This window comes from Heterodontus francisci, chromosome 1 (assembly GCF_036365525.1).
Source record: "Heterodontus francisci isolate sHetFra1 chromosome 1, sHetFra1.hap1, whole genome shotgun sequence".
Lineage (NCBI taxonomy): Eukaryota > Metazoa > Chordata > Chondrichthyes > Heterodontiformes > Heterodontidae > Heterodontus > Heterodontus francisci.
This window is the reverse complement of record NC_090371.1, coordinates 156,476,777-156,493,101: the sequence shown is the minus strand read 5'-3', so window position 1 is coordinate 156,493,101 and position 16,325 is coordinate 156,476,777. Positions and strand designations below refer to the sequence as shown.

Below are 16,325 nucleotides of genomic sequence, written 5' to 3'. Positions count from 1 at the left end.
GAGTGTATTTGGCATGTAGTCACAAGACTACATCCTGGTACTTAATTCATTAGCATACTAAGATCTTAAAGGGACATCACTCTTAAAGGCAATCGTACAACATCCCCCTTCTTTCCAAAGATAAGTCTTGCATGCTAAAGGTAAAAACACATAACATGAGATAATATCAAAATTATTTACACATGGATAGAGATTGTGAAGTTTGCAAATATAGCGTCTCAAATGTCCATGTAGCGTCTCGGTGGTTTGACAACTCTTGCTCAGGAAATTTACATCTCGTCTGTTGCTGTTCTTTCTGTAGTTTTTCCCTCTCTGCATTCAGTCTCTGTTTCTCTGTCTTCACCCTGCTAACATACTCTGTTGCTTTTCTCAAGATGACCGTTTTTGGGGCCTTGTCATTCTTGGAAAGTTCCGGCACCTCATTTCAAAGAGCCAATAGACAATGCTACACCTCATTTCTCCTCTGCCTCTTCTGGACATTGTGTGTCCTTCGCCTCTCCTCATCCTCTGTGTCTGAAGGCTTGGGACTCAAGATCGAGGACTTGTTGGGGAAGGAGTGCTTGGTCTCATGGAGGTACCTGTCTGTTCTGGCTCGTTGTGGTGCTGGCGGTGCTCTAGAGAGCAGAGGTGAGGGTGCGGCATAGTTGTGCTGTTGCTGGGTTTCCAGACTGCACCATTTGATGCTGGTCAGAGTCTGCGAGTGGGTTCCAGTCTTTGGAGATTTCCCCTTGGCAATGCTCCCCACTGCCAACTGCATACCATTGGTCTCTTCTACTGTAATGAGTACCTTGGAGACCTCGTGGATGGTGATGATGTTGATGTCCTTACATGCCAGTAGTCCTGCCACTGCTGATCTGCTCGTGTCTACTAGGTAGATCGTTTGTGGCTTCCATGCCGACTTGCCATATCTGCATTGCATTATTAATGTGCCGTTGCAAGGTATGGGTGGCCCTTAATATGCAGATAACTTTGCAGTTGTCGGTTGTATCATTGAATTCCAGCGACTCTGGTACATATCCTTCAGGATTCAGACTGGTAGGATATTTGCACTAGTGTCAGTGTCAATTTTGACCCTGCGTGTGTGTTTGCCAACTTTCTTTGGGCACATGATGTTAATAGTGGCAAATGTTTCCAGTTGTTTGGCTTCATCAATATGATGTGTCAGGTTCACAATGTGGAATGCTTGCTCATCTTCTGACTGACAATTAATTTTCTCTGGGTCTCTTCTCAGTTCTGTTTTGCTGTAGGCTTTGTATATTGGCTTGCGTTTACGCAGGTCTCTGACTGCTGTTGCCCTGTTGCTGTGCCTGTCTTCTGTTTGCTTGCGTCTTACTATGACTTCTGGCTGTGTCTTTGGAGCCAGATTTCTTGCATAGGCGGGCCCAGTGACCTTTTGCACCACCTGCCTTGCACAGATCTTGAAATGCAGGACGACAGTGGGTGGGACAGAGCACACCTACCACACAGCTTGCTTGCTCTTTTCGACTTGGTTACCGTGCCGATACTGTTGGCTGCACCTAGTGCTTGCAGGTGCTGTTGTCCAGGTACAATGGCTTCATACTTCCTGCCATCTTCTAGCAGTGCATCAATGCTGTGACCATTCTTTTTCCCCAAGAGGTCTTTCTGAAATACTTCAATGGGTGTTGATGCATTCACTAACTCCATTATTTGGTCCAACAGCTCAATTTCTGAGAAGTCACATTCATTGCCCTTACTATGGCATCTACCGATGACCTGGTCTATTGATTCCTGTGTCTGTTACCTGTAGGACATCAATTCCAGGCAGTGAATTTGAAAATTCACTCTTAATCGGAGTTGATCCTCCAGCACTTTCCAAATCTTTGAGGGATCTTTTTGGTCCTTTTCAAATAAGCCTGAGGTATTGATTCTGTGCAATCCCTCATTTCCAACTGCTATCAGTAGTTTTACAGCCTGTTTCTCTGGTTCTGTAATTACTTGGTCCGTAAAGGATAACTGCATTCTTTCTTTGAAAAGTTGGATCTTGGACAAGATATCTATGGCCTTGCAGTTCATGGTGGAAAATTTGGTATCCATCTTCCTGCTGTTCATTTGCTTAAAACTTGCTGTAAGAATTATTTCATGAGTCTGTACTGTTTTCCCTTTAAAAAAAATTCTCTTGGCTGCTAGGATTGACAGGAGCAGGTGTTCAGCAGTGCTTGTTTGTTTATCTAGCTTCCAGCACTCTATTCTGTCTGGTTACACAGCTATGTAATAGGCATTTCAAGTGCTCCCTTTTTCTCTGCTAGACTTTGTATATACAACCATGCAATAGTCAATTTTTCACACTTGAATATTTTTTTAAAACTTTGGCTAAGTAAATAAAAGCTCTTCATGTTTGAGTGATTTAGTTTTTTAAAGCTTTAGCTGCAGGCTGTGTGAATGGAGGATTACCATGCTTTTTGCTGTCTGCCACCTCCTGTAATGGCGCCAATCTCGATCAGCCTGGGAGCGGAGCCTTTGAAAACAATCGATCAGCCTGAGATAGGGATTGGGTTTTCCCTGTTTTTTCCTTTTGCCGAGCCTTTAAAAATATCAACTTTGCAAGCACCTCAGAGCATTTTTTCAACAGGGATTCCTGGACTGTCGGGACAATGACTCACCCGATCGCAATGATAGATTTGCAGCCTGTCATTCAATGCTCTGTCTTCTACAGCTAGAGGTGTTTTCTTCTTTCCCTGCCAGTATTTTTTTTTTAAACTTTCCCTCTTCTGGCTGTAGAAAGTTCGTTTTTAAAGCTGTTTACCTGTGGTCTTCAATCTTAGATTCTGTCACCTCACCACAGCTGCCACCATGTAATGAAGAACTGCCACCATGTAATGAGTTCTTTTTATGTTGTCTGATACAACATAAATGGGATGTGTGGAGTCCAGTTGGTTGAAGATCTTAAACAGGTTTATTAACAGCTAACAAGTATATACAGTGCAGAGCTAACTATTTACAGAACCTTACTCGAGGTGTTACAGCAGCAGAGTGTATCTGGCATGTAGTCACAAGACTACGTCCTGATACTTAGCTCATTAGTATACTAAGATATTAAACGGGGGTCATTTTCATACTTAGAAACAAGCAGACCATTTTACAGCGATTAATATTAGCTGGGGTGTTAGGTCGACGTTCCACCTGAACCCAAGGATTTCCCTACCAGCGAGTTAGATTAAAATTACCCCCGCTGTTAGAGTGGTCAGAGTATCAGGAGCTACTGGAAAACCCTGAGCTAAGTAGATGTAGCTCCAGGGGTTCAAACAGCATAATGGATTTGTCAGTTGAGTTCAGTGGCCATGGAGCTGGCAACCTCACAATATGGGAATACCTTTTGCTCATGGTTGTAATCTGACAAAATTTCTGTTTACTTTTTATTTGCACTCATGCAGGTGTGATGAAAAATCAGGGCCACGAAAATGTGCTCAAAGTAGCTGGAATAGTGCTGTAATACAAATTTTATTTTTCTACAGTTGTGATTGAGTTTACAAGGAGAAAAGCAAATTCAAGTTAAGGCACTTTTACAGTGGTAATTATTTTAGTTTGCAACAAGGGAAATCATTGCCCATATGCAGGCTCCCTGCGTTTATTCTCCAAAATCAGCTCCCTTTTCCCAGTGGCAGACTTACAGTCACAAAAGAAGTAGGACAGTGTGACTGTTTTAACCTAACATGCTCATTGGGACACTGACGAGACTGGGATACAACACTGGTTTTACACTGCACACAATTTTACTCTACATTGAAGTCAATGGTGAGTAATATTGGACGAGGTTTAAATCCAGGGTTACACCCAATACTATGGGTTTCTCGCACATCAGGTTAGGTTTAAATTAGTCAAATGATTCTATGCTTGTTATGAAAAAGGCAGATTTAGCCAGTATACACACAGGGGTCTCCAACAATACAAACTAAACAAACGCCAACATTAAATGTTTAACAGCACTCTATTCTGTAACTCAGACCTAAGATACAAACAGCATCTAATTTCTGTTTGAGAAGCTGAGTAGAGTTTGTGCAGGTTTCTGGTAGATTGCATTTATTGTTTATTATAAACTATTTTCCAGGTCTTTGCATGGGAATGACATCTCAGCTATTCCTGAAGGAGCATTTAATGACCTCTCATCGCTGTCACATTTGTAAGTAGAAACTTCAATAAGATCCAGTTAAAATTTCAACATTTCTTGGATAAAAACAGCATTTTTTCTGCTCTGGACTTTAAGCAGATAGAATTCCCCCTCAGCTCGGATTAGAACATCTTCAACTAGGCTGCAATCTTAATGACAGAAAGGTGATGAAGCCCAAAGAAGGGAACAACCTGATAGGTGTACACTTTTCCCTCAGGAAAAAAAAATAGCCCTGACAGTTTTACAAGGAAATGTGTTATTTCCTTTGGCATGGAAAGTTCTAATGTTAAGTTCTATATTGCTGAACCAAATTATCCAGATAATATTTTACTTTGTATGGATTGATTCTCTTGTTTATTATGAATTTAAACTGAATAGAACCATACAGTTATGAGATGCAGTGATACAGAATCTGAAACTGTTCTGCTATTTCTTCAAACAGGATATTATGGAGGTGAAATTGGTCTTTGGTGGTACTGTAAAACAGGGGATAATGAATCGGCAACCTGTTTTACACCCAGACCAATTTTCAATCCAATGACTTTAATCCAAAGAAAATTGGGCAGAGTTTAAAACAGGCTGCCAATTCACGATCACCAGTTTTGTACCACTGCTGAAGACCAATTTCATTCCCTACGTGTTTTAATTTGCACAGAAAGGAAACTAGAAGGGTGTTTAAATATATAACAAAAAAAATATTGCAGGGTATATCTTAATATTGTAGCAGCTGTAGAAGAAATGTTCTCAAGGGAACGTGGATTCATAATATTGAACCAGTGTTGCTAGATCAGTAGTATAACATCTGAGCCTGTTATGCTAAATCTGTGTAGTACACTGATTGGGTCACACCTTGAGTACTGTGTTTAGTTCTGTTAATGTTTAGAAAAACTCAGGCTGTACAGCTTAAAAGGGGGCAAATGTTGGGGGCATTATGGAGATAAATGAAGAGACAAATTGGAATAGAAAATGCTAATCCAGGCACAGTTTCAAGAAAAATAAAAAGCAGCATTGGACAAACTAATAAAAGGCGAGTTCAAGATTGATGCCAGGAACCGCTTCTTCACATAAATAATTAATGCCTAGAGTGGTCCTGCAGGGAGCGGGTGGAGGCAAAAACGCTGGAATTCTTTTAGTGGCAGTTAGATGCAGTGATGGGGCTCCCACTGGTTTCTATGGAAGGATGAGTTAAATTGGGCGAATGGACCCATTTGTACTTACTTCTGTGATCTTTATGCTAATGAGCTGGATTTTGCGGTCAGCAGCAAAGCAATAGTTCTCACCGCGAACCTCAAAGAAAGCTGCCCACAAAGATATAGTGATCTCTGTGGCGCAGACTTGCCCGTTCCCAATGTCAGTCTGATTCTGACGCAAAGTCAATGGGATTTCCAGGTGTGTAGCAACAGTGATGTCATCAAGAAGGGTAAGCAGCCAATCACATTAAAGTATTCTCACAGACAGCAAGTTAAAAACCACTGAACGATGTAGAATTTATCATAATGGAGAAAGTTGACATTCAACAGAAATAAATTTATTCTTTCAGGGACAGTGAGGCTGTTCAGCAGTAATTATGAACTTAATGGACCATTAAAAACCCAGTTATTCCTCATTTAACAAGGTGTCAGTTTTTCAAGAGTTTTTACAGCAAGTCCAACAGCATAAAAGGACAAGTTTTCATCAGTTCAGTGATTTCTAATTGATTACATTCTGGGAGGACCTCAACATCGCACCCTATGGAGAAGCATAGAATCACTGCAACAACTTCTGGATTTCCATGTTTAACTACACATGTGCAGACTCCAGAAGTTGCTTTCAGTTTCAGAGGAGTAATGATGGTGAACACTGACAGTTTCGCTGTGATTACAATCACAAACTCTGGGCCAATATTTTGGTGTATAGAAAAGAAATTAAGCAACTTTCTTGTCTTTCCAGGGCCCTTGGTGCAAACCCACTGTACTGTGACTGTAACATGCAGTGGTTGTCTGACTGGGTTAAGTCGGGCTACAAAGAGCCAGGCATAGCTCGCTGTTCTGGACCTGGTGACATGATAGATAAGCTCCTGCTCACCACTCCTTCTAAGAAATTTGAATGTCAAGGTAATACCACCAATTGAGTTCGACTATGGGATTGAGTGTACATCAAAAATGTCTTTGTATTGGAATGAAGAGATTAATTCAGAACTTTCTAATGTGGATTATCTAGCAGATTGATTTCTTATGTACTAATTTACTAATATCTATTTGGTTGGGGTTGGTTGGTTACACTTATAGTTAGGTGCTTTGACTGTAACTTTTTGATGAAGCTTTTTGTAACTTGTAATTGCCCTTTGATTTTCTTTGGTTGCATGCAATCTAACACTTTTTAATTCTTCACTTGTGACCTTTGACATCCTGTGCCCTGCCAATAGAGATTCCAGGGCCTTGCGGTTTTCTGGTACCAGGTAAGACAGCTGATCTGCCCCTGGCAATAATGGTTGGTGTTGAACACAGACCTTCTGCCTCTCCTTAAATGTGATCCCAAAAAATCCTAATCCCTCAAACAGACTTGTTTTCCTCAGATAACCAATGTCCATTTGATTTAAATATAGTTTATACATTGTCAGTCCAACTTCTGATCTTAGATACATAGTGCATGAGTTTGAGCCTAAATTGAAAGATGACTGTGAAATAAATGTTGGTCTTCTTTGAATGTTGAATTGATTTCCTTGTACATTTTTGAAATATTATTGTTGATAATAGAGTATACTTCACATTTAGTGCAATATTCTCTTCAAACAAAAATTCTTACTGTGGTGTGGTGATGTAACTTTGTCAATGCTGACCTGTACATATGCACCATTGAAATGTAAGCAAAATTGATTTCTGTAGCAAACTCACATAAGTAAGAAAGGTTTTGTTAAAATACCATCAAATGAGATTAATTTTCATTTAGTTAGTTTAGAATTAGAGCCTTGACTTTTTTGTACGAGTTACTGTGCTGATTTCTGGGCTCCGGTGACGTTTGAGGATCAGTCATTTATTTGCAGTTGTTTACTTCTTCCTAGTATTATTTATCAAACATTGAGGAATTTCAGATCATTTTTGTGATACTACAGTATTCCTTTTGCCAAAAGTGCTGGAAAGTGGACAGATGTTGAGGAGCAGTGGTCAACTACAAAATAAAAAATCTTGTGATTTTTTGCAAATGAAAAGTTCTCACTTTTTTGTATTTACCCTCCAGGTATTGCTTGTTTAACTTACACAGTATTTTACTTTTCAAGGTCCCATTGACATCAACATTCTAGCCAAGTGTAACCCTTGCCTTTCTAACCCATGTAAAAATGATGGCACCTGCAACAATGACCCAGTGGATTTCTATAGGTGCACCTGTCCTTATGGATTCAAGGTATGTTCAGGTCTTGCACAGAATAATAACAATGCCAGCTCTAGTACATCATAAGTATGTCATCATCCAATTGTCCATCCCCATGGGGGTGGGAAGAGTAGGCTACTTCCGCTGTTTTCCAAGTTAGATTTAATTTACGAACTCATAATCCCAAATTTACAACAGATTCAGGCTCAGGATCTGGCTACTCATCATCTTGTATGCTGCATATAAAATAACAGATGAATCACTAATGCTTATGATTCCGAATTGTGACTTGTGCACATACATGTCCGAGACCAAGGAGGGACTTAAGGTACATTTGTTATTTGCGTGAGAAAAAACATTTATTCCATCAAGTCCACTTTTCCCAACACCACCATAAAATCTTTTATCACTTCTCTAGCCTACATAATTTCTTTGTGGTTTCAAGAAGAAAAAGCTCATTAAATTTCTCCCTGAAGATAGTTGAGGAAAAAAAATCCAGATATTGGTTCAGCATTATGTATAGATTACATTATTCAGCTCTGATTCTACAGATGATATTCCTTGGTCACCAGGACTGGAACAATTATGTTCCATAGATCTTCGATCACCTTCAATCCCATTTTTCACCAGATATTTATCCAACTGTGAACCTCATGCAACATCTTCTACTCAATTGGGGGAAAAAATTCCTTGTGATCGTCAGTCTCATTGCAGGCTTGCTAATTTTATACTGCAGATGCTGGAAATCAAATAAAAACAGCAAGTGCTGGAAATACTCAGCAGGTCTGGAGCATCAGTGAAGAGAGAAGCAGTTAACAGGCATTTCCCCTCCTCTCCTTTCACTTGCTCAAAACCTATTACATTTCTAGCCTTTGCCTATTCTGATGAAAGGTCACAGACCTGAAACGTTAACTCTGTTTCTCTCTCCACAGATGCTGCCAGACCTGCTTGAGAATTTTCAGCACTTTCTGTTGTTAATTTTATACTTGCTATTAGTCCGAGGATTATGTGGTTTAAATTAAATATAACTACATACATCAATGTTAACAATGGATTTCTGAATATTAAAGACTTGGATCATATCTCTTCTTATCTCCAGTGAGAATTAATTTTAATGGATGGAAAATCACAGATTGCGGGTCCACATTTCTCAACCTGCACTCTTTACTGGGAGAGGCTGATCGCAGAATCAGCCACGTAATTTTATAACAAAGCAAGATATTATTTTCGGTGAAAAATCTGCATTGTTGAATCAGGTTAAGTAAAATACATTGGCCAAGAGACTGTTGACAAGGGAAGCCAACAATATCACAGTTTACGTCTTATGTTGGAGAAGATAATCTGTAGCGGGCCAGAATTCTTCGAAAGTTATGCCAGTATAACTTTAGTGATAGAACACTGCAACATCCTGAAAAATGGCGAAGACCATTGCACCATGTCTCCACCATTTCTGTAAGTTTCCTCTTTGCTTTGTAAAGGGTCGAACTTCCTTCCACCCCTTTCAAGACGAATGATGGTTGGGAGCTGAGACAGGGCATGGATTCTGTAAAGGAGTTTTCACTCCTGAATTTTATGGGCCTCCCTGAGACGCTTTTGGAGATGGGGGGGACCATAGAATTGTGATGGGAAGCGGGGGTTGGAGGGCCCGTCTCCTCCCCATCACAATGCAATTTTGTCGGGGGCAGGATAGGCCGAAGACTGCCTTCCTGCCCGGAGGCGGATTGAGGTCCTGAAGTGGCTTACTACCATCTACCACTTCTGGAATTTAACCACCCAGGGAGGTCACCCAGTACAACAAAGCGACCTCCCTGCGGGCTTCAGGTGGGAGGGGCCCTCCTCCGTGGGCAATCTGTCGCCCATGGAGGCCTACGCCAGGAAAACCAGCCACTCCCTGATCCACCGTCCCCCTGTGCTAAACGTCCACACTCTCTACCCGCGCCCCCCCCCCCCACCCCCGCCCACCCCATTCCCCCCACCTCACCGGAACCTGCCGGTCTGGCCTCAGCGACCCTGCCTCATTTACCTTGGCTCCAAGCTCCAACGCTGGGCCTGGATCCATGGCCTCTGCAGTACCGGCAGTGGGCACCACACCCAGCGGCACTGCTGAGCTGCCTGCCCTGTGATTGGCCGACAGCTCTTGGAGGCAGGATCCCCATCTTTAAAGTGACAGGGATCCCAGCGCCGGGCTGTTAATTAGCCCGGTGCCATAGAATCGCTACAGCAGTCTCCAGCTGGCCGAGGCAGAATTCCCCCCACCCTGACTTTTTCAGCCCAGTGCCTGGAGCCCTGCCGTGAGCACAAAATTCAGCCCCTGGTCTTGGGAGGGTACTTGGCATAGTCGTCATGGTCAATATGCTGAGTGAGGCATATGTGGTCCCCAGCAGTGGAGTCCAGGCCTGCCAAGTGTTATATTTATGCCAGGTCACTGAATATATTTATATCAGATTTATCTCAGAGCAATGCAGATATCACACGTATTAAATCACCAACTGGTTTATTTACAGTACTTTAAAATATCTCAGCACTTACAAAATTTCAGTAAAAGCCTTTCTCAGAACAGTCTCTCTTTCTAGCACATTCCAACCCTGTCTCTCTTTAGTTTCAATTTCAACTAGGCTTAAACAAGCAAACACAGTGAACACAGATCAGTGAACAGACTAATACAATCAAACCCAGATCAATCAAACACTACAACAAGCAGTATGCCTAGACAATCTAAGGAATGAAAACTTAAAGAAAAAATGATGCAGCGGGCCAATAAGACCATTGTAAGGGCCTAGGTGGAGGCTTGGCAATACCTATCATCCTGGGCAGGTACTGAGCTTTCTACTATTCAAGGGAAAGCAGTTGCCAGCGATGTGCCAAAAGTGATATTTGCACCCATCTGATCCATGCTCATGGTCTCGCACTGATCCTGTTAATTCCAGCAGGAATGCTGGAGGGCACCATTGGGCATGATCCTGTTGTAAATCCCAGAATTCCACCGATGTAATTTTAGGGCCCATGTATTTACAATATAATGTAATATACAAGTATATAATTTTCAGAATTTGCAGAGGGTAACAGGGGAATAAAATACTGCTGATGACTTACAGATGTGGAAATCTGGCAGCCAGCCATTGGTGTTGCACAGCAGCTCATTGCTGGAGCAAAGCATGAATGTGTATTATCGAGAGGACAGCTTTGAACATCAGTTAATCACTGTTCAATGTTGCCACACAGATGGTATCATCCCCTGGTATGTCATTTATTCTGCCAGGTCAAGTAAGCCTGCTAGATTGACCTAACAGATCCCTGGCAGCTGACAGCTGTCTATCCTCCAGACAGAATATGAAATAATATATTGTTAGAGTGACTGTTGATAGTAATTTTAAAACTGAAGAGTGACAGTTGATAATAATTGTAAGTCTGAATATCAGGCCTTGACTTCAAAGTGCAAGTAATCTTGTGGGACTGGTAGTTCTGTAAGTGCACTTTGCAGTGTTCAGACGGATAACAGTGTATTCAAAATTCTCATTTGTGGATCCACAAGAGCTTTCCAAATTTTTCTTCTAAGGCCTACTTTAAAAGCAAACAACTGTCTTGCATCCTTGGGCATTTTCCTTTTACAAACTCTTTGAATGTTGGATGGTCTTTATATTTTATTGTTTCAATTTGTTTGAATTTTGAGTGGAATTTTCTTGCAGTGACTGGTGGGTGCAACACCAACTCCATCCCTGCCTCACCCCCACTTGCCTGAACCCCTGCTTAATCATCTCCATGATCAAAGTTTCCCTGCTCGAAAGACTCCTCAGCTCCACTTTACATAAACATCAACCATGTCCAGTCCCACACACATTCTGCTCACCTACCAACCTAATTCTTGCCAATCTTCATTGATTTCCTGTCTCCCCAAAACTTTACACCTTGCTTCTTCCTGCCCACTTCAAAAGCCTTCTTGAAATCTAATTGTTAACTTTGCTTCCAATCACCTCTCCTAAATTTTCTTCCTGCATCTATTTGGGTCCAACACCAAACTGGGAAGAACTTTGGGACATTTTGACATAATGGTTCAGAATTTGCTGTCGAAATAATGGTGAGGATAATGGCGCTCACCATTATTTAAGTATAAATGACACTGCAAATTTAAGCAAGGGTAAATGTAAGATTAGATGCGGAAATCCAAATGTTGCGAGATGTGCTAGTCTGCCATTAGCTTTGCGAAAACAGCACCTCACTGCCTGGCTCAACATTGATGCATTGAATGGTGTGAAGTTGTTGTATTTGTGTGATAGTTACAAACTAAATTCACCACAGAAAGTTATGTCTTATCCATTTGAGTCTAAGTACCCTTTTAATAATGTGGTAAGTACTAATTACTACCAGGAAACCTCACTGGCATTGGAAGTTAACTATTACAAACATGGAGTCTCATTCCTTTGAGCTTTAATTGTTATTGGAGATTTTTTAAATGTAACATTTAAAGTTTGATTTTTTTTACTTTTCCTTTCTGCCTTTCTCTCTTTTAATCCAATCTTTCGTGTCCTCTCTTAATTTCTCTTTCTGTACCTGATTTGACATTGAATTCACCCACTTTAATTTACACTTCCTACTGTTCTTCTGTTGTTAATTTCACAATCCTTCAATCTGATTGGTTAAGGAGATACACCGTTGTTTGCCCTGTTCAGGTCCCAGTTGCTCGGTTTCCTTCGCTGCAATATAATCAGTTAGCACTTTCAGCAATTTGCCATGAGAAGCCTATCTGTGCAAGGGCAAGTCTAACTAATGGTAGATGCCATTAAATGCTCTATCACAGCTAATTATGGCCAATTAAAATTGCTATAGAATGACAGTCCATGTTATCTTTGTTTACCTTGCACATTGCAGGAGCTGTTCTCCAGTCAGTCAAAGTAGAAGCAATAGCTTTAACTTTTTTGTTTGCTTGACAATTAGATATATTTGAATATTTATCTAAATTGAACTGTACTGTTTTCCTTCATACTAGAGTTGATGGGTTGGATAGAGGGTTATATGGGATTTGTGAAAAGAAGGGGCTTGCTGGGATAAATAGCCTTTTCTTGCTTCATGTTTATGCTCTTACCAGGCATTTGTTTCTATATTTGTCCTTCGCCTAGGTTTTAAAAAAAAAAACAAATAGGCAAGTTGATCTCCCACAGTGTTCACAGATTTATATGGACTGGGCTTTTGTTTCTTCCTACTATTGCTGCTGGGCAGTGCTTAGCACATTGTGGTCAGAAATGCGTTGTTCTTGGGCTTGCTCATGCTGGTTACTCCCTCTGCCTCCTAACCTTTTGCCCCCTCCTCCTGATCGATTTCTCACCAATATGATTATTATTTTAGTTAATATTTCTGCCTTTCCATTCTAACTTGATTTGCTACACAGTTGTATTTCTTCTGGCCTGGTTGGTATCCTGTTGTTCTTTCCATTTACTGTCCTCAGCCATAGGCTTTAGGAAATAATTAGCCTTGAGATTGTACATGAACTGGAGATACCAGAGGAATTCTTTGGCTAGTTTGAATATACATTGGAGTCCGAGCTCCTTGGAATTGTATCTCATTGGGCACACACAAAAGAGCATATCAGAAGGTCTCAAAGCTTGGAGAGTCAGCTAGATGGGTAAAGTGTGGTTTTGTACTATGAAGTTGATGAATAATCCAGTAGAAAATAAGCAATTAGAAAGGAGAAAAACATGGAGACTTAAGCACTTAATTACTTGAGGAGGAATATTGTCCTGCTTGAAGCAGGTGACTGATTTAATGTCAATGATATACACAAGATATTCTAAATGTATATACATATAATATCTCATTTCTCAGTCGCACTCTGTGATCTGCTGACAGGAAATGTATTAACAATGGGTAAGATGGGAAGCTTTCGCTCTTTCCCTTCCTCCGTCTGGTGAAGTGTTTAACTAGTGCAAAGTAACCTTGCTGACAGTTGTAAAAATTCAGCAAAAAACTGCAGAGTATGTGAAGCAAATTCTCTTCCAACAAAAGCTCTGGTGAGAATTGAGCTTGAGTGCTCTGTAATTGGCTGTTGAGCATGATAACTAGCAGGCAAGCATTTTACGGATGTTTCTGATGCTTTATACTAATAGCAAATGCATTCAGTAAAAAGTTATCTTCAAATATTTAAAGTGTAGCACTTGCTTAATGCCTGGATTAATTACTTTATAATCAGTACATTTCAAACGGGGATACATTGAGACTAAAAACATCAAACCTTAATATCTATAACATATGGAGAGCATTTTGTTATTACAGTAACTCAGATTATACATAACTGCCCAACTTTACCACAAACAAAAATCCTTTTAATCTTAGCAGTATTTTCTGTCAGTTTGTTGCCACTAATTCATTTTAATTTTATTTTCAATAAAGAATATTTTGAAGTCATCGATTCAGCAGAAAGAGCAGCTACTCTCTGTGCAGTTGGCAATAGTGGTGCCTTAACTGAAGTTAGACTGCTGCTCCCAGTCTGGCATACCCTCTCCTCTAATGACTGTTTATGTTGGACTGTTGTTCCTGGTCTGTCATACCCACTGCTGTATAACTAATTAGGTTAGAACCTTGTTTCCATTCCTGTAGGGACTGTTGGACTGTTATTCCCACTTTGTTGTACCCGTTCCTCCAATGACTGTGTAATTAACTGATCTGTACTTTGTTACTCTGCAGGAGCAGGACTGTGATGTTCCCATTCATGCCTGTGTTAACAGCCCATGCAAAAATAGCGGAACTTGCCATCTTAAAGAGGGGGAAAAGGATGATTTTTGGTTTGTATAGTTTGATTTATGTTTATTTCATAATAAATGGCGACGAACATGTAATAGAAATCCAGCATTTACTAATCAACATTACACAACAGACCCTTTAGCTTACTTCAACTGAGGAATCTCATGAGGACTCTGAGGAAAAGGTAAACTTTAAATATTAATCAAAAATTTGTGTAGCAGTAAAAAAGAAATAGCATGCTTTTTTTGTCCAAGCAGTGCTACAAGCTTTTATCTAACAATACCAAATGTACGTACATACATATATATCTTGAAATTGCTGAGGAAGCAAAAATACATGGAGAAATTCTATGCAGGTAGAATTTAAATGCAGCTTAAAGAGATGAGAAAAAGCATATTTATCTCTTCATTGAAGAGGAACTCAAAACCATAAATAAAAGCAAAATACTGCGGATGCTGGAAATCTGAAACAAAAACAAGAAATGCTGGAATCACTCAGCAGGTCTGGCAGCATCTGTGGAAAGAGAAGCAGAGTTAACGTTTCGGGTCAGTGACCCTTCTTCGGAACTGATAAACCATAAAAGTGAGCTTCATTGTATTAATCTGTAAAAGAGATGTGAAACAGAACTGGGGACTGATGAGATATTAGTGCGATGAAACAGAAAATTAAAGAGTCTTTTTCTATACCCAATAATCACCTTCTCAACATTATTGTTTCTGAATGTTCCCAAAGCTTTGGTCAAATTTGAAAAAAAATTCCACACTTTTCAACAAATAAAATGAATTGCATATTGTCATGCTCGATCCCCACCTGCCAAGAATAAGGCATATTAATTTCACCTTATGGACATTAAATTTCAAACTGTTGCTGAAGTGAAGAAAGGACTTGTTTAAAAAATCACCAGGCCCTTGGCTGGAAAAATATTTTTTGCATACTAACAGCCAGTGCTTGGAAGGACAAAGGAGCTATTCCCTGCTCCAATTTAACGACAATGGGCTTTGAGCACCAGGTATTGTGAGTAAGAAGAGACATTCCAGGGTCGGCTAAGACCACATAATCCACAAACAGACATGGTCAGACCAGCTAGTCACATCACTAACCTGCTTGGCAACCTGAATTGTACAAACAGTTTGAACTGAGGGATGCAGAATGCTCCAGGACTGAAAGAGACCGCTCCTGGCTGGCTCTCCATCTCTTTCTCACAGAACTCCAAATCCACTGAAGACACATGAACCCCAAGAGAGAAAAGTCTCCTACAGCGAACAAGGTTTAAGAAGAATACTGGGCCCCAACGAAAAACAAGATCTACCTACAATCAAGGACTCTACAGTGAGCTCGAACAACCATAACATAAACCCTCTTCAGAGATTGCCTCAAACTTTTCCACTTTATTTTTCTTCTGCTCTTTTCTGTCTCTATCTGCATGTGTGTATCGCGTATGCATGCTAGCGTGGGCGTGTCGTGTATCCGCAGGCTTTAACTAAATTAGAGTTTAAATTTAATAGTTTAAATGTTCAACCTTTCTTCTTTAAACCTAAGAAAACCTGTTTGTGCTGGTTTCTTTGCCTTATAATTGGAAAGCGGTGAACAGGGTTGCCCAAGGGGGAGCTAAAAACATGGTGTTTTAAAAATTAAACCCTGTTATGAGAAGACCAGGTGAAGGCTGAGAAGGAACCCTAGACACCTTCCTCACCTGGTCGTGACAATATAGATGAGCAAATTAAAAATAACTTTTATTCTAGCATTTTTGGACGTGTTTAACTGTTGGATCTTACCAAACTGTGCATGTGCCATTGATCTATTGAAGATTCAGACTTGCTGTTATACCAATGCTGGATTCATTCTTATTGATTTTTTAAAACAGGACACAGATTATGGACCTTTACTTATTAACGAATTAATAATTATGGAATAGCATTGAATGTACTGGGGTAGATTTTTTACTGGAGTTATAGCAGGAAACTGGTGTAGCTCCAGTAGACGTGGGCTAGAAAATGCTTCAGAAGTTGCTCCACCAGCCTTGCATTGCTCCAGCCACCTTCACTGTTCCACCAGAGGTGATGGGTTGCTCACTGTTCCTCGACCTATGTGTAGGTGGGGATGCTAAAATAATATGAAA

At 40.4% G+C, this 16,325-nt stretch overlaps 1 protein-coding gene across 1 annotated transcript in view; it reads left to right on the top strand.

Moving 5' to 3' along the window:
- The window catches only part of slit2 (slit homolog 2 (Drosophila)), a 503,804-nt gene that overhangs the window by 438,882 nt on the left and 48,597 nt on the right, over positions 1-16,325 (top strand). Inside the window, exons 24-27 of the mRNA XM_068037597.1 lie at positions 4,067-4,138; positions 6,056-6,219; positions 7,383-7,507; positions 14,150-14,247. Of these exons, the coding sequence (XP_067893698.1) occupies positions 4,067-4,138; positions 6,056-6,219; positions 7,383-7,507; positions 14,150-14,247 (459 nt within the window). The remainder of the gene's footprint in view (positions 1-4,066; positions 4,139-6,055; positions 6,220-7,382; positions 7,508-14,149; positions 14,248-16,325) is intronic.